Here is a 27,755-nt window from a genome sequence, read left to right as displayed (position 1 = left end):
TTAGTTTTCTCTCTGAGTTTGGAAGTGTGGTCACCTGCTAAAACTGACATGGGGCAAAAGTTTAAAGAAAGTAGTCAGAATTCAGTAAGTCAAGGAAAGCTGGAGTGAATCTACCAAAGAAACCTAGGAATCCTGAGCAGTCTTAGAATAAGTTGAAGCTGGTGGTTATGAATTTGTGATGATATTAATCTATTCTGCTTGGGAACTGCCTCTGGTAGTGTTTGTTGCTCAGATAAATACAGACAAAGCAGATATATGGAAGATACATCCAAAGCTGAGGTTATGCTAAAAGAAAGGTAAAAAAAAGGAGGGGTAGGTGAATTTAAAGATTTTGCAAATAAAAGAATGATACGAAATATTAAGCTGAATAGAAAAGAGAGCAGCCGTGGGCAAACTACGGCCTGCGGGCCGGATCCGGCAGTTCGGCTGTTCTATCCGGCCCGCGGAGCCGAAAGCGGAGGGTTCTCTTGCTCTCCCCTCCGCTCCTTTACTTTGAATTTATATTAGGTCACACAAACACTCCATCCATGCTTTTGTTCCAGCCCTCCGGTCAATTTAAGAACCCATTGTGGCCCTCGAGTCAAAAAGTTTGCCCACCCCTGAAATAGAGTGTAGTGTCAATGAAATAAACAGATTTATATAACTTTTATGTGTATGAAAGAGGAACATTGTGAGGTTAGGTATAACTGCTTTGAGTATAGTCTTAAACATGCTATTTTTTATGGTGATATTTTCCAAAGATCTCTGAAAGGGTAAGTAGATCAAAGGAGTACCTACCAAGTTCCAGATACCATGTTAAACACTTTTTTTCTTTAATTTTTTATTGTTTAAAGTATTACATGTGTCTCTTTTTGTCCCCATTGACCTCTCTCCCGCACTCCCATGCCCTATCACATGCCCTCACCCCCCTCTTGTCTGTGTCCATTGGTTATGCTTATCTGCATGCATACAAGTCCTTTGGTTGATCCATTAGCCCCCCATACCCGCCCCTGCCTTCCCTCTGAGGTTTGATGGTCTGTTCGATGCTTCTCTGTCTCTGCATCTATTTTTGTTCATCAGTTTATGTTGTTCATTATAGTCCATAAATGAGTGAGATCATGTGATATACAGTATATCTTTCTCCGACTGACTTATTTCACTTAGTGTAATGCTCTCCAGAACCATCCAGACTGTTGCAAATGGTAAAAGTTCTTTCTTTTTTTACAGCAGCATAGTATTCCATTGTGTAGATGTAACAAAGCTTTTAATCCACTCATCTGCTGATGGGCACTTAGGCCATTTCCAAATCTTAGCTATTGTAAATTGTGCTGCTATGAACATAGGGGTGCATATATCCTTTCTGATTGGTGTTTCTGATTTTTTGGTATATATTCCTAGAAGTGGGATCACTGGGTCAAATGGGAGTTCCGTTTTTAGTTTTTTTAGGAAACTCCATACTGTTCTCCACAGTGGCTGCACCAGTGTGCATTCCCACCAGCAATGCATGAGGGTTCTTTTTCTCTACATCCTCCCAGCACTTTTCATTTGTCAATTTGTTAATGATAGCCATTCTGACAGATGTGAGATGGTATCTCATTGTCGTTTTGATTTGCGTCTCTGAGATGATTAGTGACTTTGAGCATGTTTTCATGTCTCTCGGCCTTCTGTATGTCCTCTTTCGAAAAGTGTCTATTTAGGTCCTTTGCCCATTTTTTGATTGGATTGTTTATCTTCTTTTTGTTAAGATGTATGAGTTCCCTATAAATTTTGGAGATTAGACCCTTATATGATATAACATTGGCAAATATGTTCTCCCATGCAGTGGGCTTTCTTGTTTTCTTGATGGTTTGTTTTGCAGTGCAGGGTTTTTTTATTTTGATGTAGTCCCATTTGTTTATTTTTTTCCTTAGTTTTCATTGTCCTAGGAGCTGTATCGGTAAAGATATTGCTATGACATATGTCTGATATTTTGCTGCCTTTGGGTTCTTCTAAGATTTTTATAGTTTCCTGTCTTACCTTTAAGTCCTTTATCCATTTTGAGTTTATTTTTGTGTATGGTGTAAGTTGGTGGTCTAATTTCATTTTTTGCATGTATCTGTCCAATTTTCCAAACACCATTTATTGAAGAGACTGTCTTGACTACATTGTATGCTCTTGCCTCCATTGTCAAATATTAATTGAGCATAATGGTTTGGGTCGATCTCTGGTTTCTCTGTTCTGTTCCATTGGTCTGTCTGTTCTTATGCCAGTACCAGGCAGTTTTGAGAGCAGTGGCTTTGTAATATAGCTTGATATCTGGTATTGTAACCCCTCCAACTTTGTTCTCCTTTCTCAAGATTGATGCGACTATTCGGGGTCTTTTTTTTTTTATTCCATATGAATTTTTGGAGAGTTTGTTCTAGGTCTGTGAAGTATGCTGTTGGTATTTTAATGGGGATTGCATTAAATCTATAGATTGCTTTGGGTAATATGGACATTTTAATGATGTTGATTCTACTAGTCCATGAACACAGTATATTCTTTCATTTGTTTATGTCTTCCTCTATCTCTTTTTTCAATGTCCTGTAGTTTCCCAAGTACAGGTCTTTTAATTCCTTAGTTAAGTTTATTCCTAGGTATCTTAATTTTTTTTTTTTTTGGTTCAATGGTAAATGGGATTGTTTTGTTTTGTTTTTGTTTGTCTGTTTCTCTTTCTGTGAGTTCAATATTGGTGTATAAAAAAGCCATAGATTTCTGGGTGTTAATTTTGTATCCTGCTACATTGCTGAATTCATTTATTAAGTCTAGTAGTTTTTTGATGGAGTCTTTAGGGTTTTCTATGTACAATATGATGTCAACTGCGAATAATGACAATTTTACTTCTTTTCCAATTTGGATACCTTATTTTTCTTCTTCTTGTCTGATCACTATAGCTAGCACTTCCAGTACTACGTCGAACAGGAGTGGTGAAAGCGGGCATCCCTGTCTTGTTCCTGTTCTTAGGGGAAATGGTTTTAGTTTTTGCCCATTGAGTATGATGTTGGCTGTAGGTTTGTCATATAAGGCTTTTATATGTTGAGGTATGATCCCTCTATTCCCAATTTGCTGAGAGTTTTTATCAAGAAAGGGTGTTGGATTTTGTCAAATGCTTTTTCTGCATCAATTGATATGATTATGTGATTTTTATTTCTCAGTTTGTTTGTGTGGTGTATCACGTTATTGATTTGCGGATATTGTATCATCCTTACATCCCTGGAATAAATCCCACTTGGTTGTGGTGTATGATCTTTCTAATGTAATGCTGGATCCTATTTGCTAGAATTTTATTGAGGATTTTAGCATCTGTGATCATCAGGGATACTGGCCTATAATTCTCTTTCTTTGCAGTGTCTTTATCTGTTTTGGGGATTAGGATAATGCTGGCTTCATAGAAAGAGCTTGGAAGTGTTCCTTCCTCTTGAATTTTTTGGAATAGTCTGAGGAGGATAGGTTTTACTTCTTCTCTAAATGTTTGGTAAAACTCTGCTTTGAAGCCGTCTGGCCCAGGGCTTTTGTTTGCTGGAAATTTTTTGATGACTGCTTCAGTTTCATCAGTAGTTATCGGCCTATTCAGATTTTTTTATTCTTCCTGATTGAGTTTTGGAATGTCATATTTTTCTAGGAATATGTCCATTTCTAGTTGACCAGTTTGTTGTAATAGAGTTGTTCATAATATTTTTTAACAATCCTTTGTATTTTGGGGGGTCTGTTGTTATTTCACCTCTTTCATTTCTGATTTTGTTTATTTGGGTCCTCTCTCTTTGCTTCTTGGTGAGCCTGGCTAGAAGTTCATCAATCTTATTTATCCTTTCAAAGAGCCAGCTCTTGGTTTTATTTTTAAACACTAAGTAAAATTTCATAAGTATCTCAATAATAAAATGTAAGTAGTTATTTCATTTATAAACAGTTGCAAGTAGTCAATTGATTAATTTACCTTTATGTTACATAGGAAATAAGAAGTGACACAAATTTGTCTCCAAACTCTTTGTTCTTTCCACAACCATTCTTCCTTTAAAAGAGTTTACATCGCTGGAGGAAGGAGAGTATGTTAGTCATAGTGAACTAGGTTGACATGCATTAATAGAGAGCATATTAGGACTTCTAAGTTAATAATTAGTGGAGATATTCATTATCTAAGAACCAATAAATTTTTGGGTTGATTGCTTTTCTTTTTTGTGTAGTTCATGTATCAGTCCATGATGCATCTTTGGATCAATTTAATACTTACTCTTTCAAATGAAATTGCTTTAGGACAGCCATGAATCAATAGGGAATTTTTTTTAAAGCACTGCATATTTAGGAATATCTCTATCTGTTTCTCAGCTAGCTGGTTATTTTTATTGAGCAATTCTGGGAAATGTAAATGAACTATGCACTCTTAATGTTTTACTTTTTTATTTAAAAAAACACTAAAATTTTAGATATAAAAATTGGTGATACTGAGCAATATGATGGTAGTGCTTTTCTTCAGATTTAGTATTGCCTCATTATAAATCATTAATTTGTGATTCATGAAGAAAGTATTTTTTTAATATATACATATCTGCAACTATATTTTGCTATAAAAACTGATATTCTTTCCTCTCAAACTATTAGAAGACTCTCACACTTACAAAGCTGAAGGAACTACTTACTTATTTAATTAGGCACTATCAAACAAATCAGGGTAGCAATATATGGAATCATATGTCTATAGAAACAGATGTTCTAATGACAGCTAATTTGTTTTCTTCCACAATTTATTTCTGTGCTACTTATTTGTGTCCTACCTTTCGTAGTGGCTTTATAACCTGGAAACCATATGCCATCCCATTTTCAAAATGAAAAACAAAAATAAAAAAATAAAACCTAAACATTTTTAGATGTTATATTTCAGTTAGAATATCAGACATTCTTGTATTTCTTAGAAGTCTTAGGGAAAAAAAAAGACTAAGACACTATTGTTTTAAAGGGAGCCAGTTTTATTCTTAAACATATACTAAGCCTATGTTACATGTATGTGACTCATCAGAATATAATGCAAAGTAATGCTGAGGTATAAAAGTAATGGTCTGCTGTCTTATCTGAAACACACCTTATGAATTTCCAATATGATGTGATTACTAATAATAGTAACATAAAAACTGGCTTTTAAAAATACTTTTTTTTTTTGGACCACCAGTACATTTCCAAATTAAATGACAAAATATTTGGATTTGACTCTTGAGTGTTCATATATTTTTAATTTAATAAAATATCTTCTTTTTCTTTGTAGGCACTTTGTTTAATGGCGTTACCATTTATTCCTGCATCGAACCTTTTTTTTCCAGTTGGATTTGTTGTTGCTGAACGAGTATTATATGTTCCTAGCATGGGGTTCTGTATTTTGGTAGCCCATGGATGGCACAAAATATCAAACAAGAGGTGAATTTAAATATTAGTTTATTTCATGCTACTAACTATAAAATCAAATGTGATACATTTAAGTACTTAAATGTTTATTTTAATTCAGTTTTATAAGTCATACTTTTATACATCTCTTGTTTTTCATCTTGATAGTCTCATTTTCCTGTAATTCAAGTTAGGAAAGCTCCATAGCACCTACTGCATCTTATGTTCTTCATATTTATATAATTTTATTTTGCAGCCTGAGACATAAACTTTGAGTCAGACCCAAATGAAAACAAGGATATTATTGAAACTAAAGTTAAAAATGACCATTGCCACTTTATATGTAATGAACTATAGTCTTCTTACTTAAGTGAGTCATATATAAAACATACAGTTATATATAAAAAGTAGGTTTACAATTGTTCACATGGAAAATAATATAACAGTTAATAAATAATACTGTAATAAACTGTTTTGTGTACTCACAACTATGAGTACTATAATTTCATGCTGTCGTTACTGTCTTCATCATAACCACAATGTCATAATTGCCTTAAACTAGCAGTTAAGGAACAGAATAGTTAACTGTATGTATACAAGAAATGGGCACTGTCTCTTCTTTCTCACTTCCAGTCACCATTCAACACATAGAACTCTGACTTCTCTCTTATCATCTACTAACACAGATAACAAATTGCCTTCTGGTAGCTAAATTTGGCCAATGCTTTTATTTAAAATTTATTTCCCAGGCATCTGTAAAAAGTCTCTCTCTAGATTCTCATATCTTTTTATTTCTGCTCTCTTCTCTGATTTCTTCTTCCTCTGCCTGCTCTTTAAATATTTATTATTTCTCAGAGTTTTACCATAGCCTTTTTTACTACAATGCATATTCTCCCTGTATGATCTCTTCTATGTCTACAATTTTCATTACTATCTACCAAACCTTTTCCCTTAGCTTTAACCCATATATCCTATTATAATCAATATCAATTTTTTAGTGCCTACCATGTATCAGATGCCCTGATAGATTGTTTAGATTTATTTTATTTCATTCTTGACACTCCTTGATTCTGTTTTGCACATTTTAAAATTAAAGATCATACAGGTTACCTGAATTATGCAAGATCACACAGCTAGTAAATAGCAGTTTTCAGATGTATATCTGACTATTTCCTATTCCATATTCTTTCTGATGCATGCACTCATATTCTGGTTAAGTGTGTCATCAAAATGAAAGAAGTTAAACTGTGTTACCAGGGCAAAAACACAGAGTTAGAGAACATTAGTACTAAATGAGATCATAGTGATTATTGAAGTATAATCATATTTTTATAGAGGAATTGAGTCCCAAATAATTAGCCTAAAGTATATAAGTAATGTGCATCTGTTTTATAGAGTTAAGTTTACTATGACTTTTAATAAACAGTTCTAGCTTTAAAATGTAAAATTATTCCAAGAATGTCATGATAACCTGTAGTATATAATTGTAAGCAGAAATGTTTTTAAATGTAGCCAGTGATAAGATTCACCCTTTTTAAACACAAGTAAGGATATTCATGTTGTAGGTAATGGTACAAAGGACTCTAAATATAAAAATTCATAATTAAAATCTGATTTCATCAACTTTTTATTAAATCTTAACAATGCTTTTGAAATAGAGATAAATATTGTAGTATTTAATGTGATTGAAGAGTGAAGTGGAAGATAGTATTCAGATATTTAAGTTTTTGGTGTTTGTCCCTCTGAAGTAGGATGATTATTAAAACAATCCCTATTTTTAGAATAAATTAAGACGTGACATTGGGGGTATTTAACATTTCTTCTGTTCTAAAAGATAAAATGCTTTGGGTGATATAAAGAATATTTTTTGTTTGTTTGTTTGTTTTATTCTCTTAAACAGTGTATTTAAGAAGTTATCCTGGGTTTGTCTATCTTTGGTGATATTCACTCATGCCTTAAAAACAATCCACAGAAATTGGGATTGGGAGTCTGAATATACATTGTTTATGTCAGCCTTGAAGGTAAAGTATTGTCCAAGAATGACAGGAAAGTATATCATCAATTACTTTTTATAGCCATGTCTAAGATGCTTTACCTTTACTATTAATTAGACATTTAACTATCAATATCAATTCACTAAAAAATTAATATAGTTTGTTCTTTATAAAATATACCTTAACCAGTACATTGATTAGTACTTACCTGTATGTCCACAACACATATGAATAATTCCTTAAATGATATACAGTCATTAGAAACGCAAATGATAAAATGTTTAAATAAGAATACTGTGTTCATTGGTTCTTTAAGGTACACATTTTTTAACCTTTTAGTGCCTCTGAAATTAGAATAAGTCTTACAGTGACAGGCATCTTACAATTAATTTGTTACCTTTTTTCTTTCTTAATAGTACATAAAATTGATGGCATGCTAGATTCAATGAAATAACATACATGACCAAAAAAATGGCAACCTACTATGTGGAAGATAACCAACCAATGATTAAAACATCTGTAATACTTTCAACAATAAAGATAAATTTTTTAAAAATGCTATAGGAAGGATAGAAACTGGCAGACAGGATTGACACAGCATTCCTATAAATGAACAATATAAATAGGAATATGGTCTTTTTAAAAATCACAAAATTTGTTTTCTATAAAAGTTACAAGCAAAGATTGCCAATGTCTCTCTTCAAAACAGTAAATTCTTAACTTCCTTTTGGCTATTTTAGTACTCTCCATAACCTAGCTTTATTGGATCACTGCCTCATTTCAATAGTCTATGTGACTTCTTGATTTGACATCTATTTAAGGTCAAATGACTGTCCTCTTTACTGTCTCCTCTAGCTCAGAAATCTGCAAACAGATGAGACCTCATTTTCATTATTATTAATTCCCCCTTCAGATTATCGGTGGAGCCCCATGGTTTTCAGGAATTTTGCTTGTCTTTACTCACAGGACAATGCTCAAAACCACAGCCCCAATCACTGGAGCTAGTACCTTGGCTAGCTAGATACCCTCCTCTACCTGCAGTAACACCATGCCCACCTGTAAACTCTGAAAGTACAGATCAACTTAGAACTTTAGTCTCAGGGTTCCCTTACAATAAATAGGCTACATAAGTAAGTCCAGCCTAAAAGTAAGTAATTAGTGCAATGTTTAAATGTGTTCTCATAGTCACATACCTTTTCTTCCAAAAGAATACAAGTAGTAGAGCAGAGTTTTCAAATAGCACTATGCTTTTATTAAATAAAATTCTTAGTAAAATTCTAATATATAAAATAGATGAACTTAGACTGCTGTGGTTTTAGTATGTTGATATTGAAAGGAGAGAGAGGGTAAATTGAGTGAAGAAGTGTTCATTTGGCTTCTTCCTCATCTCCAGAGGCATCTCAGTGGAACACTGTATTCCAATAGTATACCAAACAAATATCTGTGTTAATTGGAGTCATTATTTTTTTCTGGGAGAAAATAAAAATGATTTTTTCCTGTTTAATTGAGATATAATTGACATAAACTTCTTATTTAAGATATATAATGTATGTGTATATTATGAAATGATTAAAAGTTTAGTTAATATATATTATCTTACACATTTTTTTTCTCGTGATGAAAACCTTTAAGATCTCTCTTACCAATTTCCAAATATACAACACAGTATTGTTGGCTATAGTCTCCATGTTGCACATTACATCCCCAAAACTAACTTACCTTATAATTGAAAGTATGTACCTTTGGACCACCTTCACCCATTTATGGACATCTCCATGGACCACTCCATTTCTAATAGTATAACAAACAAATATCTGTGTTAATTGGATTCATATTTTTATTGTAATTAATTTCTAACTGTATTTGTATGTTTAAGGTAAATAAAAATAATGCCAAATTATGGAATAATGTGGGTCATGCTCTGGAAAATGAAAAGAACTTTGAGAGAGCTTTGAAATACTTTCTACAGGCTACCCATGTTCAGCCAGGTAAGCATTACTAATAAAACTATTTGAATAGTTTATTTTCTTTTTAAAAGCTCGGTTATGTTTGAGGAAAATAGAGTTGAGTTTATTTTCAAGCTTTATTTCCAGTGGTTTGAATACTACCAGTGTTCAATACTGGCTTATTTTGAATTTGATTAATTGTTAGAAATATGTAAGATATTTAAGGAATTTTTATTATTAAATTTATTAGAATGACATTGGTTAATAAAATTATATAGGTTTCAAGTGTATATTTCTATATCATCTGTATGTTGCATTGTGTATTTACTATCCAAAGCCAAATCTCCTTCAGTCACAGAATATTTGACACCTTTTAGCCTTTATTACCTCCCCTCCCTTCCCTCTGGCAACCACTATACTGTTGTCTCTGTTTATGAGTGTTTGTTTGTTTGTTTGTCATGTTCATGTGTTTCTTTCAGTTTTGTTTTTCTTTTACACATTGTACAGTAACACAACCCTAGAAAAAGATGGTTTGTTGTTCTCAGTTTCATATCTCACATATGAGTGAATTCATATGGCTCTCGGCTTTTTCTGTCTGACTTATTTTGCTTAGCATGATACACTCAAGATTCATTGATGTTGTAGCAAATGGAAAATGATTGAGTAGTATTCCACTGTGTATATGTACCACATCTTTATCCAACATTTACTGAAGAACACTTTATTTCCATGTCTTGGCCATCATGAATAATGTTGCAACGAACATTGGGGTGTATATAACTTTACAAATAAATGTTTTCAAATTTTTCAGGCAGATACCCAAAAGAGAGGTTATTGGGTCATATAGTAGTTATAGTATTAATTTCTTGAGGAACTTCCATCCTGTTTTCATAGTGTCTGTACCAGTTTACAGTCCCAGTGAATGAGGGTTCCTTTTTCTCCACAACCTCTCCAACATAGGTATAGAAGGAAAGTACTACATAATAAAGGCCATATATGACAAACCCTCAGCTAATATCATACTCAGTGGTGAAAAACAAAAGCTTTTCCTGTAAGATTAGGAACAAGACAAGGAAATTCATTCTTATCACTGTTATTCAGCATGGTACTGTAAGTCCAAGCAGAGCAATCAGGCAAGAGAAAGAAAAGACATCCAAATTGGGAATGAAGAAATAAAATGGTTGCTTTTTGCAGACAACATGATTCTTTATATAGAAAACCCTAAAGACTCCACTAAAAAACTATTAGAAATAATAAACAAATATAGTAAAGCTGCAGGATACAAAATCAATGCACAAAAATCCATTGCATTCCTATATATTACCTATGAAATTTCAGAAAAGGAAAAAAAAAACAATTCCTTTTGCAATTCCAACAAAAAGAATTAAATACCTCAGGACAAACTTAACAAAGGGTGTGGAGGACCTATATACTGATAACTGGAAGACATTATTTAAAAACATTGAAGAAAACACCAAAAAATGGAATTTTTTAAAAACATAGTGGAGTTGTTGGTAGAGTGGTAGATGCAAAAGCCTTATAGGAGTGAGTTTAGGTGGGGGAAAAATTGGAAACTGTTGGTAATGAAAACTCTGAAACAGTGGTGCTGGGCATAGGGTCAAAAGACCGTGGTAGGATTTTTTTTGTTTGTTTTGTTTTTCATTTTAAGGTGAGAGAGGCAAAGCGTGTGTGCAGCTAAATCTCTTGAAGCTGGAAAAGTAATAATTCAAGGTGAGGGAACGAATTACGGGGTCAATGTTCTTGAGTAGATGAGAAGAGATAAATAGGATCTGGTGCACAGATCGGGGACTTGATTCAGTTGTGGAACCAATAAACTTTGGTAACAGGGAAGACAGAGTATATGGACACGGATATGGGCAGGTGAATAGATGACATGCAGGAAGTTTCTGGAAGGTGCCCTTTGTTTGCTGCTATTTTTTCAATGAAATAAAACCATCAGTAGAGAATGAGGAAGGAGGGGGAAGTGTTGGAGATCTAAGAATAGGAAAAGGTGTGAAGCAGTTTTCTAGGTAGTGCTTTACAAACTTTAATGGGCCTAAGAATCACTTGGAGATATTGTGTATGGTGCTTGTTCTGATAAATGAAGGTTTAGAGTAGAACCTGAAGTTCTACATTTCTATTAAGTTCACAGGTGATGCTTAGCCTGTTGATCACACTTTGAGAAACAAAGGTCTAAGAAAGTGTATAGAATAGGAAAATGTGGTATAATTGCCAAGCAGCTCTAATACCCTACTTGGGTTAAGAATACTGAAATTAAAACTAAATGAGTTGATGTGGTTGTATGTTTGTCTCCTACTACTTTGCTGCTGTGGTACAGGCATGGAGAATTTGGTTAGCTAGGATTAGGATTTTGTCCTATGTATTATTAAACAAGAAAGGCATAAGAAAATGATTATATTAACGGGACACAGAATCTAAGACAGTTAAGAAAGGATGTGAGGGCGGGTGAAATAATGGAGGGAAGGTGATAGGTTTATAGACCTGGAAAGTTTTGGTGTCTGGGTAGAATCTAGCTAAAGTATATTTTTCAGTAGGAATGCTGTTCAAGTGTGCAGAACTGTTTTTCAGGATATGTATCAAATGTGACCCACACACACAAAATACCATAATTACTTTCCATTCAGAATGATGACCAAAAAGTACGCCCATACACACATTTCTAAATGTTCTTGGAGGCATAGGGAGGGGCAGCAGGTGAAAATCATTGGGACAAAAGACATCAAGGCCACGTAGTAGAAGATTTTGTCTACGTAAATTTTGAAATCACTAAAAATTTTTACAACCGTGATGATGGAGAGAATGACAAGGAGCCAGGATCCCTGATCCAAAGATTGGTGACTGCAACAAGGAGGGATAGTAGACAATACAATTTAGTGACCTGAGATTTAGAGATGATTTATTTTTAAGAAGGAGTAGGAATGGTCTGGGGTGGTAAGGCTCAAAGAGGACACCTACCCTTCCTCCTTGCCCAGAGCTGCACAGGATAGAAGAACACAGGCACCGCTTGGAAGAGCAACAGTGTAAAGTCCCCAAGGCAGAGCCAAGTGTCAGTTAGAAGAGAAATTTGTAAAAATATAACTGAAGGTCTAGCTACCCAATTGTATCTCCCCTGGCTCTCTATATAGTTTTGTTTTTCTCGAAACATAGGGTACATACCTCGGGTTTCCTCACCTCGGCTTCTTTGAATCTAAATTCTTCGCTTCTCCCATCTTTCCCATCCACCTTGTACCACATCCTACCCATCTTTTACAACCCTTCTTACTTGGCTTCTTTTATAAAAACAACAACCACCCTGTATTTTGTTAGAAGCAAATATTGCTTGTCTTTAAAACTTTTTACAACTTCTGTCTTTCCTGTGATATTTACAATTTTCTATTTAGTACTATATCATATTTATTTCTATGAAATGACACATAGGGAGGAGAGTCAGAAGTCCTTTTTCATCCCTGTTAGATATACTGATACAGATTTATAATTCTGGAGATAAGGGGAATGGTCAAGGCTAGATACAAACATTTGGAGTAACAAATATAAAGATGCTGTTTAAACCCTAGAACAGTATAGCATTGCACAGAGTAGGAATCTGTAATATTGTAAAGTTAACTTAAAAAAAATTAGTCTAAAAGCTTTTCTTGCTTAGCCAGAATGAGAATATAAACTATACAATAGACTTGGACCATGAGATATGCATATCATGTTAAATGAACAACTGTTTGCATTTTTTGTTTTGTTATGTTTTGTTTTGCTGGTTACAAGTGTTTAAAAAGATAAAAGTTTTGCAAAGATAAAAGTTTTGCAGTTGGAATTACAGTTTCCATAAACACCTTTACATGACAAGGATAGATATTTCTCATGAACCACCAGAATTCTCCAAGGTTTGTTTTTGCCGTAAAATAATTTTGTTTTTATCTAAGTCCAAATCTTTGAAATTGTTTATATCAGAAAAGAATCAAGGACCTGTTAATTCAACTTGGATGCCATCAAGATGGAAATAAATGACTTTTAAAGAGTTTTTAGGAGTTTCCATATGTTTATAATTTACCTTTATAAATGCATTGACAGACAAGTTTTGAATAGGAAATACTGGGAAGCAACACAGATGCCTCACCCTCAGTGTGGGAATACTCAACTTCATTGTTGGTGGCTGAGGAATCATTATGCACTGAGCTACCTGACACTTGCCATTCCTCCTTTACATTGAATTGAAGACAGACTGCTGCTGTTGGCCTGGATAGTGCACTCATAATAGCAAGATTGTTCTTTGAAATTCTATAGCTTTTTAGTCATTTAAATATCAGAGAATCTTACATCTTGCTTGCTTTTCTTACCTCTTCACACACACAAAAAAAATTTAAATGTGTCTTACCAGTAATGGTGTTTCCTCCTCTGCAATCCTAAAACTTTGTAACTTATGTCTGTCATTTTATAAGCTGTATTGGGTAATCCTTTTGATGCTAAAGGCTATGTAATTGCTATCATTTGTTCTTTGAGGAAGTGGGGCTGCTTACTCTAGTGTCTGAAATTTTCATTGATGACAATATCTCCTCTCCATAATTCTGAGATCTGATTCCAATGGGTAGCCATTTTCCTAGTTTTTCATCCAAATAGATAACCTTTTTTTAAGATTGGTTAGAACTAATTTCAGTAACATTTTAAATACTTAGCTGACATAATTACACTTTTATTTATCTAAACTAATTTTTTCAGGTTTTACATATTCTTAGTTTTGCCTGACTACATTTCTGATCTCTATAGTAAATGACATAAGTTTATCTAATGTTTTAAAAAATTGAGCTATATAGAAGCAAAGACTACCTATTTTATGTGCACTTGGTAATGCAGTGAATTTCAACCTTGGCTCTATATCAAAATTGCCTTTTAAACATTCTAAAATATTTTTGAAGATTCTACTCCTGAAGATTCTATTTGGATAGAGCTGTGTAGGACTAAGATAAAATTTTTAAAAGTAGGATTGGGAATGGTTGGCCTAAGCATTTTTTTTTACCCCCACCTCCTGATATCCCATAAGATTCAGCAATACATCTAAAAACTGAAATCAGCCCTAGCTGGTTTGGCTCAGTGGATAGAGTCGGCCTGTAGACTGAAGGGTACCAGGTTCGATTCCGGTCAAGGGCATGTACCTTGGTTGCAGGCATATCCCCAGTGGGGAATGTGCAGGAGGCAGCTGATCGATGTTTTTCTCTCATCGATGTTTCTAGCTCTCTATCCCTCTCCCTTCCTCTCTGTAAAAAATCAATTAAATGTATTTAAAAAATAAAAACTGAAATCAACCTCCTTCCCAATCTTGTCCCCTAGTTCTCTATCAAACCTGTACTGCATCTAACCATTTTGGTGCAGTGCACACAGTTGCCAGCCTGAAACATAATGTAATAAGATCTTAGGACTGTTACTCTCCTCCTAGGGGAATGCCTAAGATATATATGCTTGGCCCCTATGTGTCCTGGGAGTTGCAGGCAGAGACCTATTCCACAATTGCAAAATCATCGGTTTCACAGGCAAGTAGTAATCACAATTTGAAACCTTGTCTTGTCTGTTAGAGATTCATGTTGGCTAAAATTTGTCTGATTTAAGATCTCCTCCTTTCTGTCTTTATTCCAGACCTTTGAAATATTTACCGGGAAATGTATTTAAACTCTCATATCTTTTATTATATTTGCACATTTTTCTACTAAATAAATTTGCTGAGGATTTAATTTTCTGCATCAGAAAATGAGACAAAATTTTCTGACATTCTGATATTTAAAACTTTCAAAAAGTTTTAAATAAATTATATAGAAATTTATCATCATTTAAGAGAGATGGGCTGCTGCATATTAAGTAGTATTATATAATACTTGCATTCCAACCACATTTCACAAACATTTTAGAAAATAAAGTCACAAAGTGTTTTCATATCTCTTTGCCCCTGTCCCACCATGGCATATTTGTTAGTTATAACACTGAAAATAATTCTAGGGATTATGAAGATCCTTTTTACTTATATATCCTTTGTACTTTTAGAGTTAGGTGAGCCACACTTTTTGAGTAAATGCCAAAGCTCTGAGCTTAGGAAATGGAAGCAAGCCTTAGTATGGTATATTAAAATACAGTGAACAAAAGTGATGTACATTTCTTCATTGCCTCTTTTTCTTCCTTCTCATGTCTTAATCCATCAAGGGTGCATTCAGATAGTTTTTTCATGTTATATGTGTATTTTCTGTCTTTACAGTACTTCATTTAATAGTTTGCTAGTATAGCATTGATTATAAATTATAAAAGTTGTATTATAAGAACTTTGAGGAGGAATGCCTGCTTTTGCATTTTTTGCTATTGTTTTTGTTGCAAGAAACATGTCCTCTTAGTAGTTTACATTGAATTCTATTTCATATATTTGTCAACAAATAATTTCTTTAAAATTTTAGATGATATTGGTGCCCACATGAATGTAGGAAGAACTTATAAAAATTTAAATAGAACCAAAGAAGCTGAAGAATCTTACATGACGGCCAAGTCACTGATGCCTCAAGTAAGTTATCATCATTTATTCCTGTTGTGTCATGTCTATTAATATCCATGCCTCAAGTAAGTTATCATCATTTATTCCTGTTGTGTCATGTCTATTAAATATCCATATTGAATAAAATTATCTAGATGGAAAATCCTTATCTTTCCTTCAATTTATTGATATAAAAGTAAGGTGTCCAATGAACCATCTATTTAGTATACGTAAGTATAATAAAGGAATACACTTACTTTTCTAGCTCAATTAAAAAAATGTTTCGTAAAGTCTATAAAAACTAAATTCATAGTTAATGAATTTTTGATATTTTTATTATAAGTTATCAATGAGTTAAATTACTTTGGATGAAGAGAATTGTATGTATGTACACTAAGCACTAAATTTAGCATTAGGCCTACCAAAAAAATAAATGAATAAAACAAAATGGATACATCTCTTGCTATATTGTGTCCATCAGTTGTTATAATGATACAAGAGTCTCTCGATATTTTGGAAAATCTGATCTTGCCCTTGATCTAACTATGCATCATCAGAAAAGTTGGTTTACTCTGGCTACAGTTTTCTTGATTGTAGTATGTATTAATACTATATTAATAATAGTAGTAATATTAAAATGAATGGTTAGTTTGATAAATGTTTTAAAAACAAAATTGGACCACATGATACCTTAAGAATTAATTTCTAAGATTCTAAAGTTAAATTGTGTTCAGTGTGGATTTTTATCAGATATAATTTATTCTGTTCATTGAAAATTTGGGTCCATATATTATTTATGATAATGTTTATTTAACCTGAATAATCAATTAATAAGATGATTTTATTTCCTAACTCCACCAGACAAGTGAGGTTTTAGTATAACTATGAAATACAATTAACTACCTTATTGTCACAACCAGTAAATAAATATTTTACTGACAACATGAAAGTTGACATGGTTTAACAAATACACTAGACAGAGAAAAGAGTCCTGAGTTCTATTTCTGGTCTGACATAAACATACTCATACCTTAACCTGTGAAAGTTCTGATTTATATGACTTCATTCTATTAAACTGGCATGAATGAAAAAAATACATTCTTTAGTGCAAGAAAATACTATTTTATATGCTCTGACTATAGGTGCTTTCACATTTTTATGACTTACTTTAATATAGTAGCAGTAAAACTAATAGCATTATCTTTTTATATTCTGTGTATATTTTAAATAAGCTACTAGGCCTACTTACTTTTGACTTTTATTTGGTAATGAAATATCAACTTATGGAAATGCCTTTTCTTTTGAACAGATTATTCCTGGTAAAAAATATGCAGCCAGAATTGCCCCTAACCACCTCAACGTATATATTAATCTGGCCAATCTGATCCGAGCAGACGAGTCCCGGCTAGAAGAAGCTGATCAGCTGTATCGACAAGCGATAAGCATGAGGCCCGACTTCAAACAGGCTTACATTAGCAGGTATTATAGGTCATGTTAAGCTATTGTTATAGAAGATTGAAGCTGCATCTATCTGCATGTTACATTTTTACTATTTTGACTAAATTAGCTTTTTCCCCCTGCACAATCTTAGTTGCAACTAACATAGAAACATAGCCCATTTTGGACTAGCAATCTTGATTTGAAATTGACAGGGAGTCCATAACTTATAATAGCAAACTTTAGGTTTTATATGAAAGAAGCTCCTTAGTTTCATTTGCTTCTTATCACCAAATTTATTTTATGTAAAACACCTAAAACTTACATTTTATAATTAGTACTTTTAATATCTAACTCTCAGGAGCTTTCTTAAATAAATGCTGAGAGTTGACTGGTTACTAATGCCTTTACCATAAAGAAACTTTTTAGTTGTTATTAAAAATAAGTTTTTGGTATCATATGTTAGAACTTGATATATTTTCCCATGTAAGTGTCATTGTTTGTATTATACTTGAGGAAAGTAGTGTGCTAAACTTAGTTTTGTAGCCTGGCCCAAATACCTAATCATAATTTATGACATTGTTTCTATGGGGAAAATGCATTTAGAATTTAATAAGTTTTTGATCTCGAGATTATTTGGGAGCCATCTTTGTTCAGCCTTATCCAGTGCTTTTTGAAATTCTCTAGGTTTAATGGGGTTGCATCTGTAAATAAAACCTTTCTTGTGCTAATACATAAAGAATTATTTAACAGTCTCTACATAAAAAGATAACATTTTAGACAAACACTCATCTAAAATTTCCCTAATCAAGAATATTAATAGGAAAAAAACATTGTAAAAAAAAAAAAGCAAGAATGACAACAAAAAATCTTATTCCAAGCATTTCAGTAACTTTTTGTATATGTACTTAATATACTATAAGTAGTTGGTTTGTATGAAATGATTAAAAGGCCAAAGATAAAAAGGTTTCTTTTTTTCCCTTTTTTTGTCTATGAAGTTGCTGTTTTATTTTTATTTTTTTTGCCTGTTTAATGTATGTGTGAAACAATGTTGTCCAACAATAAATGGGAATATTATTTTGCTGAGTTGTTCTAACAACAACAAAAAAGAATACTAATAGTCATTCATTTGATTTCATTCCTATGCTGATACTTTAGGAAAGAATATTATAATAAAAGTCCTCTTACATCATTACTTAAATTGATTTGCATATATGTACTTAATCAAAATGATGTTTTAAACTCTCTAACAGGAAATAGAACCCATATTAGAAAGATATATAAAATAGTTTTCAAATTGTGGTCCTCAATTCCAGCAATGTTTCTCAAAGGTATCTGCAGGTGGCACCAGCACCCCTTTCGGATCAGCTTTTTTAATTCTTCTCCCACCCCCCAATGAATGGTCATTTTATAAGAATACACTGGCCCAGGCCTGTGCGGCTCACTTGGTTGGAGTGTCATCCCTTACACCAAAAGGTGGCATGGTCGATGTCCTGGTCAGGCCCATGCCAGAGACTGCCGATCCATGTTCCTCTTTCACATCCATGTTTCTCTCTCCCTCCCCATTCCTCTCTAAAAAAAAAATCAATAAAATAAAAATATTTTAAGAATGCGTAGAAGATAAGAAGGATTAAAATTTACTACTTTTTGTATAGTAAAAACATATATTAACATGCCCCATCACTACATTTTTCTTTTCTTTCTTAAAATGCTATCACCTGGTTTTCTGACAAATCATCTCCCACTCTGATAGCTATTATTTTTCTGAAGTAGTCTAGTCTGCTTCCTTTCAAGTTATATTCAAAGTACATATTTTTCTGTGAATACCTCCCCACATCTTACTCTCTAAAGTCAGGCATGCTTGTTTTTAAATAATATTTGAAGACATATCAAGTCATATTTGCCAAACCTATGACTTCATGTTTGAGGACAGTTTCCAGTAGTTTTTTTTTTTTTACTGTTATTATTATTATTATTAAACTTATTGGGGTAATATTGGTTAATAACATTATGTAATTTTCAGGTATACAAGATTATAATTTGACATGTGTATACTCTATTGTGTGGTCCCCACCCAAAGTCTAGTTTCCTTCCAGCCCTATATATTTAACCCCCTTTACCCACTTCACTCTTCCCCCCACCAGCCTCTTCCCCCTTTAGCAACCACCATTCTGTTGTCTGTATCTGAGTTTTTTCTGTTTTGTTATTTGTTTATTGCTTTTTGTTTTAATTCCATATATGAGTGACATCATACATCTGACTTATTTTATTTAGCATAATACTCTCAAGATTCATCCGTGTTATCACAAATGCAATTATTTGTTACTTTTTATGGATGAGGAATATATATACATAGATTGTTTCCATGTCTTAGCTATTGTAAATAGAAATGTAGATATCTTTATGATAAGTTTTTTCATATTTTTTTGGGTAAATATCCAGAAGAGCAATTCCTGGATTATATAGTAGTTCTAATCTTAATTTTTTGAGAAACTTCCATACTGTTTTTCATATGGCTGCACTAATTTACATTCCCACAAACAGGGTATAAGGTTTGCCTTATCTTCACACTTCTCTAACGTTTGTTATTTCTTGTCTTTTTATAATAGCCATTCTAACAGGTGTTGAGGTGGTAATCTCAATGGGTTTTGATTTGCCTTTCCCTAATAACTAGTGATGTTGAATAGCTTTTCATAGATCTGTTGGCCGTATGTATAGTTCATTTATTAATAGGATGGTTTTCTGTTGTTAAGTTGTGTGAGTTCTTTATATATATTGGATATTAGCCACTTTTGGAGATACTGTTTGCAAATATCTTCTCCCATTCAGTTGATTGCCTTTTTGTTTTGTTGATTTTTTTTCTTTTGCTATGCAGAAGCTTTTTAGTTTGTTGTAGATCTATTCCTTTATTTTTGCTTTTACTTCCCTTAAGGTTAGGGTCTAGTTCACAAACCTTCTGACACCAAGGTCCATAAGTTTTAGCGCCTATATTTTCTTCTATGTATTTTATTGTTTCAGGGCTTACATTCAAGTCTTAATCCATTTTGAGTCCGTTTTTATTTATGATGTAAGATAGTAATCTAGTTTCATTCTTTTGCATGTGGCTCTCCAATTCTCCCAACACCATTTATTGAAGAGACTTTCCTTTCTCCATTGTATATTCTTGGCTCCTTTGTTGAAAATTAGTTATCCATATATATGTGGTTTATTTTTGGACTGTCAATTCTGTTTCTGCCAGCACCGTGTACTGTTTTTGATTACTGTGGCTTTGTAGTATAGTTTTAAGTCAGAGTGTGTGTTACCTCTGGCTTTGTTCTTTTTTCTCAGTATTGCTTTGGCCAGGTGATTATTTTGAAAGAAAACTTTAAGAACCTCAGTTAAAAGGGAAAAAGAAAGCTGTGAATATATGAAAAGCTTAAAATTTGTGAAAAATAGTATCTACAAACTGACATGGTAATGTTGTAACTAAAACTTGTGCTTGATTTTTCCACAGAGGAGAATTGCTTTTAAAAATGAATAAACCTTTCAAAGCAAAAGAAGCATATCTTAAAGCACTGGAGTTGGACAGAAATAATGCAGATCTTTGGTATAACTTGGCGATTGTTCAAATTGAACTTAAAGAACCAAATGAAGCTCTTAAAAACTTTAATCGTGCTTTAGAACTAAATCCAAAACATAAGCTAGCATTATTCAATTCTGGTATATTAATGCAAGAATCAGGTATGTTTTCTCAAAATATTTCTACATTTAAACACATTGAAATTAGAAATATAATAAAACCTTAATTTAAAATATATTACCTATAGCAAACATTTTATGAATGGATAGTTTGTATCAAAACTGTATAAATGATTTATAAGTAGAATTTTTAACATACTTAAACTTCTCAAGGAATATACACTTACATATATGACAATTCCAGTTGTTCTTCAGATATATGTTAAGACTGAGTTTTTAAGCAATCTCTTAAGCAATGCCTTATTAATCCTGTCATTTTATGCAGGAAAATATAATCTCATATTTCTCAAATATAGGCAGTCCTTCAGGTTACATCGCCATCTCCCATTTATTTATTAAAAAAAAAAAAGTTCCGTCATTTTCACATATGTACATATGTGCTTTATGTTTTTTATTATTTATTCACCACAAATAAAGGTCAGGAATTGTTATCTTTCTTTTAAATTTTTTTTACTGTTTCACTTCATTACTGCTGTGTATGTGCTCCATATGAGTGACATAGGTGCTTATGTAGGTGGGTTCTGACTTACGGCTGAAAATCATGTTACGTCGCGCAGTAGGAATGGATCTCTGACATAACCCGAACATCTACTGTAATCTGAATTTGTAAAATTTTTTACATAATTATTTCTAGGAAGCTAATAGCATTGTATGTTTTAGAGAAAAATATTCTATCTTCTCTTGATTTATAAAACTAAATACTTTTGTTATTATTTTTATCCAGTTTTACTTTTTCTGAGAAATTATTGTAATTTCCTATAATTTCTATGATTTAGCGAAAGTTATGAATTATAATAAATCAGGATTTTTTATATATGGGGATTTTAATACTAAGAAAGCTGTGTATGGTTTATAATCTTCTATATTTGGAAAATATAGTTACATTTTTAAGTTAATTCTTTTTAAAACTTTTACAAAAAAATGAATGGATCATAAAATTATATTATTTTAGAGCAAGAAGACCTACAAGTTTACTTTTATCAATCTTCTATTTAGTGGATTAGAGAGTGAGGACCGAATAGATTTAATAACTACCCCAACTTTATATAGCCTGTAATAATTAGTCCAAGATAGGAACTTAAGCCTACTGATTTATTTTCAAGTTTTCTTTATTTACTATATTGTCAAATAAAATAATAGAGGAGGGCTTTAGCCTGGTATTCAAAAAAGTATAAATTTAGAGAAGAGCTAATATTTTTGTGAAGTTAGCTAACTTTAGTAATCATGAAAGGGCCTATTATCCAACACAAGATTGTACCTTAAGGTTTATAGTTGTAGAACTTGAATTCATTTTTATTTACTTACAATAAAGTTATCTCAATAAATATTTGTTTACTAAATCCAAATATGTATTTATAAACTTTATACTTAGTGGTATATTTTTACCTTTGAAACATCCTAAAAATCTGAAATAACATACAAAAATCTTAATAAGACAGAAACATTTTGTTACCCAATAATAGTTAATGTGTACTAAGCATTTTTACATGTATCTCATGTAATTCTAAGAAAATTCGTAAGTTAACCCAGAGAAGTTCAATAACTTGTTCAGTGTATAAAGTCACAATGTTAATAGAATCAAGATTCAATGCATGTCTCTTGGCAAATCTCATGCCTCTTTCTTTTCATTCTCTATTCTTTCTCTGCTACTCACAGTTAGCTTCTAAACTGTAAGGAGATATTTTGCTAGCATTTCAGTTTTAAACACACTCTCTTTCCTATGAAGACTAAGATTTCCCTTTCTGCTTTTGATTTAGGTACAGCAATCAGTTATTTTGATGCTCTCTTTTTGTAATCTAACTAGATAAAATATGAAAGTGGCTTTTTTCCTCAGGCTTAATTTATTTGCTAACAATATGTTTTTCTTTTTTAAAAAAATTACTCATAGGTGAGGTTAAGCTCAGACCTGAAGCTAGAAAACGACTTCTAAGTTATATAAATGAAGAGCCTCAAGATGCTAATGGTTATTTCAATCTGGGAATGCTTGCCATGGACGATAAAAAGGACTCTGAAGCAGAGATGTGGATGAAGAAAGCCATAAAATTACAAGCTGACTTCAGAAGTGCTTTGTTTAATCTGGCTCTGCTGTATTCTCAGACTGCAAAGGAATTACTGGCTTTGCCAGTTTTAGAAGAGTTACTCAAATACTATCCTGATCATATTAAGGGTCTCATTTTAAAGGGAGACATTCTAATGAATCAAAAGAAAGATATACTTGGAGCAAAAAAATGTTTCGAAAAGATTTTGGAGATGGATCCAAGCAATGTGCAAGGAAAGCACAATCTTTGTGTTGTTTATTTTGAAGAGAAAGACTTATTAAAAGCTGAAAGATGCCTGCTTGAAACATTGGCATTAGCACCACATGAAGAATATATCCAGCGCCATTTGAATATAGTCAGGGATAAAATTTCTGCATCTAGTTTAATAGAACAGCCAATATTCCCAGTTAGTAAGACTTCAGGAAACAAAATTCCAACTGAGAATGCAAGAGAAATAAGAAGTGAACCCCAACCCACACAGGTAATAAAAACAAGTGATAATAAAAGTTCATCTAAAACCAACAAGCAATTAGGAAAAGATACAGACAGTGAGACCTCTCACAAAACAACAAAAGAAATAAAAGAAATTGAGAAGAAAAGAGTTGCTGCTTTAAAAAGATTAGAAGAGATTGAACGTATTTTAAATGGTGAATAGCATTACACTTTATTATGTGACAGTGGTTTCAAAGAACTAAAGACTATATCAATTGATTGCTTATGGCAACTTTGAAAAATAGCAAAGATTCATAACAGTCTATCATGAGATGCCTATATGTAGGATCAAAATTAAGATTTTTATTAAACACCTGTCTTATACCAGGTTATGTATTCTAAGATACTGCATAGTTTTCTGAGTTTTGGTGAATATAGCCGAAATATTAAATTATAGGTGGCTAATTTGTACCTTTTATTATAGAAGGAAGATTCTTCCAGCACTATAATCTTGACTACTCTCAATTAAAAATAGTCTTGAGGCCTGAATTATAATCCCTTGGGGGCAAATCCAACATTTGCTATTTCATTCTGTGAATTCCCGTTTATTACTGACTTCATTTTTCCTTCACCTGTTGCAATTTGGCTATGAATTGAAAACACTTATTGAACACTTATTTTTTCTTTAGTGACTTTCTGTTTAACCAAGGGACTTTGCCTATAAAAGAATACTGGCCTTATGCGTATTCTTTTATTGATTTTTAGAAGGAGTGCTAGATGAAACATTTTAAAATAAGTCATGACATGTGAGATTAAGAATGTATTTTTATAATTGTGTGCTGTCCTTCACTCTAAAATGCAAATTTCAATCAGGTAAAGTTTTAAATATATGTGTGTACATACAATACATTTCTAATGGTGCTCATATATACTGTATTTTTATTTTCTTAACATACTGAGAATTTCACAGCATGAACCACATAATTATGATTATCTTTGACTTATATTCCCCAAACTATTCATATTTCTTAGGGTCATAGTCATATTAAGAAGTCTCAAAAACTATAACTTTATTTAAACTTTTGATTTAAAACATGATAAGTTTCTCTTTCATCTTAAGATGTATTATCTCTCTTAGTGTTATTTGAATTTGAATTTTGTTTCCAAAAACAATGTGATGTTTATTTTTAAACACTAAGTTCTTAATATCGTGTTATGGTGTATATTTTTATTAAATATTTATTTTGACTACTGAGCTTTCATAAAATTTTAAAGATGTTTTCATTCTATTAAGTATGGAAAACAAATTGCTATTGCATTTTCCTATGTGTGCGTGTATTACAGTTTAGCCAAAATTCCATTATTTTGGCCTGCTGTCCAGCTCTAAAAGATAATTAGCTAGTAATTGAATTAATAAATTGATCATTTGGTTTTAGCATATTTGAATCTGAAAATTGTTAAAAGAGTAAATACAAATCAAATTTATTAACTTAAATCTAATATTTTTCTTGACTTAAATGCATTTCAAATGAATTTCATAATACTTAATAAAGTTGGTATTGATTTAAAATGTTAAAGCTAACATCCTGGGCTAGTAGCAAATTTTAATTATGAAGTAAAAAACTAGTATTTTGTTTTTGTCTTTCTTTTTTTAAGATAACTAATTTCTAATTGTGTATTGTTTCAAAAGTCATGTCCCTGTAACTTTTTAAAAGAAATGTTTTATAAATAGGTCACAAGAAATATGGTTTGCATTAAGAACACACTTGTACTAGGTTCCCTGAGGTTCTCTTCTGGATTACTTTTTAGGCAATGTAAAGCAAGCACTGACACTAATGGTAGTTGATTCTTGATGCAGGAGATTCCATTATTCATTAAATACCTAATTTCAGTTCTTAAATTATGGCTTTGTGACTCCAGATATACAGTATAGTGAGAATACCTCATATGCTATGACTTGAAAAGTGAAATCTATGTTATTCTTATCTTCTTTCCATATATCTTGAAACAAAGCTTCTGGGTATGATCTCTTTGGGTACAGTAGCAAGTGAGTATAGTTTAGAAAAGTAGAAGAAAATCTTTCATGACAGCAGACCATAATAAAAGCTTTGAGCAATATTTTAGTAAAGTTATATAACATTCAAAAGATAAAAAATATATTAATATTATCACATGATTTTTGTAGAAAAAAAGAATTTCCTCTTTACTAACTCTTAGAACAGTGCCTACCATGTAGGAAGTGCTCATATATTTGAATTTTAAATAATTTATTTAAATCAGATTCAATTTGAAATTAGTAGTTTTTCCAAATCAATGTTTTGCAACCCTCACTTTATATTACAATCATCTATAGGGCTCTTAATATGAACCCACCCCACAACAGTTAAATCTGAATTTTTTGGGGTTGGAGCTATTAAGTTTTTCTAAAAGTTCCCCAAGTTATTCTAATTTGTGGTTAGAGTTAAAGACCACGGATCTAAGTTAATTTTAAAAATCCTCTCTCTCCTGTATTAACTTTTTAAGTAATATGACCCAATTAAGTTTTTTAATATATTTTTATTGATTTCAGAAAGGAAGGGAGAGAGAGAAACATCAGTGATGAGAGAGAACCATTGATCGGCTGCCTCCTGCACGCCCAGCACTGGGAATCAAGCCCACAACTGAGGCATGTGCCCTGACTGGGAATTGAACCACAACCTTCTGGTTTACAGGTCAAGGCGCAACCACTGAGCCATGCTGGCCATGCTCTCCAATTAAGTTTTGATTTTTTAAGTTCCATTAAGAAATATGCTCTTCTGATAACTAGTCCGTATGTCTTCACATAATGTCATCAATAGCTTATGGGAAACTGCTACTTTCAGTGAAACAACATGACGAAACCAGTTTGCCACAGGCTAATTGATATAAATAACAGTTAACTTTTCTACAGCATATTTCCGGTCATAAAAACCTCACGAAACTTCTAAATAAAGACCCAAAACACTTCTGATAATAAACATTGAAATAAATGTGAGTTATACATAATTTAGGAAAGATTAATAAAAACAAGTAAGAGAATTAGTTTCCAACCCATTTATTCCAGTTCAATGTCAAGGAAGGCTGGAGCTGTTCCTAGCAGCTCAGAGCACAAGGCAGGCACCCATCCTGGACAGAATGCCCTCCCATCACAGGAAACACTACATACCCACACTCCATCAGACTGGGACTATATAGACACTCCAGTTAACCTCACGTGCAAAACTGGGAAGTGGGAGGATATTGAGTATCTGGAGAAAACCCAGGCAGACATGGGAGAACATACAAATTCCACATAGACATGGTCCAAGCTGGAAATTGATTTTTTTTGCTTTCATCAACATTATAACGTCAAAATGGTGTTGAACAGAATGGTTCTTGAAGACTTGCTGTATTTATTCCATCTAAGTTCCATCAAGTTTACTTATGCGTAAGATGATTATTTCTTCTCTTTATATTCATGATAGAAATTTATTCAAGCTGTTTAATTCAGAAAAAAGGGAATGTGTTTTTCCCCCTTTGGAGCTGCCCTTTTGGAGGGTAGGGACATTTTAGCCCAGTTCACTAACCTGTGGTTCAGAGTTGTGAGCATATTTAAGTTTGGAAAAGAAAATTTATAAAAGGTTTGTGTGCTGGTGAAGGATGTAGTTTTAGTTCTGTTTTACAAAAGAATCTACTCCCCTTGAGTTCTAGGAAAGCTTTGACAATCCCCAAGGGGCAGTTGTTAATCCTTCACTGCTTCTCAGAAGGAAAAATAAAGTTTTTTGTATATTGTTCCTACATGTGTTTGCCTTTGAACATTCAAAATTGGGGACTTTATCTTACAGTTATTTCAGTAAGTAATTTTATGAGGTTGATGACTTGTAGGACAAAATTATGTTTGCAGTTTTGTGTTTACTTTTATGTAAATATTTGGTATGTGACTTGCACAATTTTAATAAAACTATGGCTTTCATTACATCTAATTTGAGGTTTCAACTTCATATTACAGAATGCTTTAAAGATATTTCAATGAAAATATATAGATTTGTATGTCAATTTATACTTAGAAATCCACATATTTGTCATATTTATTTTTATAGAAGCCTCTATTTGTCTTCATGACTAAATAGTATTTAAAATGAACCCCTTTAAAATGTCTGGTACCTTTGCCCAAAATTTTATCTATTAGAAACTGTCAGCCATCCATGTTAACAGTTCATAAGAAATAATTTAAAATTGTATGCATTTTATATTACTATGGTGTCTGTGTGTACCATATTACTAAATA

The 27,755-nt window shown here is 32.4% G+C and overlaps 1 protein-coding gene across 4 annotated transcripts in view; it reads left to right on the top strand.

Moving 5' to 3' along the window:
• Positions 1 to 27,438, top strand: part of TMTC3 (transmembrane O-mannosyltransferase targeting cadherins 3) — a 79,170-nt gene extending 51,732 nt beyond the window's left edge. For all 4 annotated transcript variants that reach the window (XM_080660049.1, XM_080660048.1, XM_080660051.1 and 1 more), the window contains 7 exons: positions 5,252 to 5,400; positions 7,268 to 7,388; positions 9,238 to 9,349; positions 15,751 to 15,854; positions 17,134 to 17,303; positions 20,755 to 20,981; positions 22,888 to 27,438. In XM_080660049.1, coding sequence (XP_080516175.1) covers positions 5,252 to 5,400; positions 7,268 to 7,388; positions 9,238 to 9,349; positions 15,751 to 15,854; positions 17,134 to 17,303; positions 20,755 to 20,981; positions 22,888 to 23,693 — 1,689 coding nt within the window. In that variant the 3' untranslated portion in view covers positions 23,694 to 27,438. The remainder of the gene's footprint in view (positions 1 to 5,251; positions 5,401 to 7,267; positions 7,389 to 9,237; positions 9,350 to 15,750; positions 15,855 to 17,133; positions 17,304 to 20,754; positions 20,982 to 22,887) is intronic.
• The last annotated feature ends 317 nt before the right edge of the window (positions 27,439 to 27,755 follow it).

The sequence above is a fragment of the Plecotus auritus genome (genome assembly GCF_963455305.1).
Source record: "Plecotus auritus genome assembly, chromosome: 3".
Taxonomy (NCBI): domain Eukaryota; kingdom Metazoa; phylum Chordata; class Mammalia; order Chiroptera; family Vespertilionidae; genus Plecotus; species Plecotus auritus.
The sequence above is the reverse complement of the archived record's forward strand: the minus strand, read 5'-3'. Positions and strand labels throughout refer to the sequence as shown.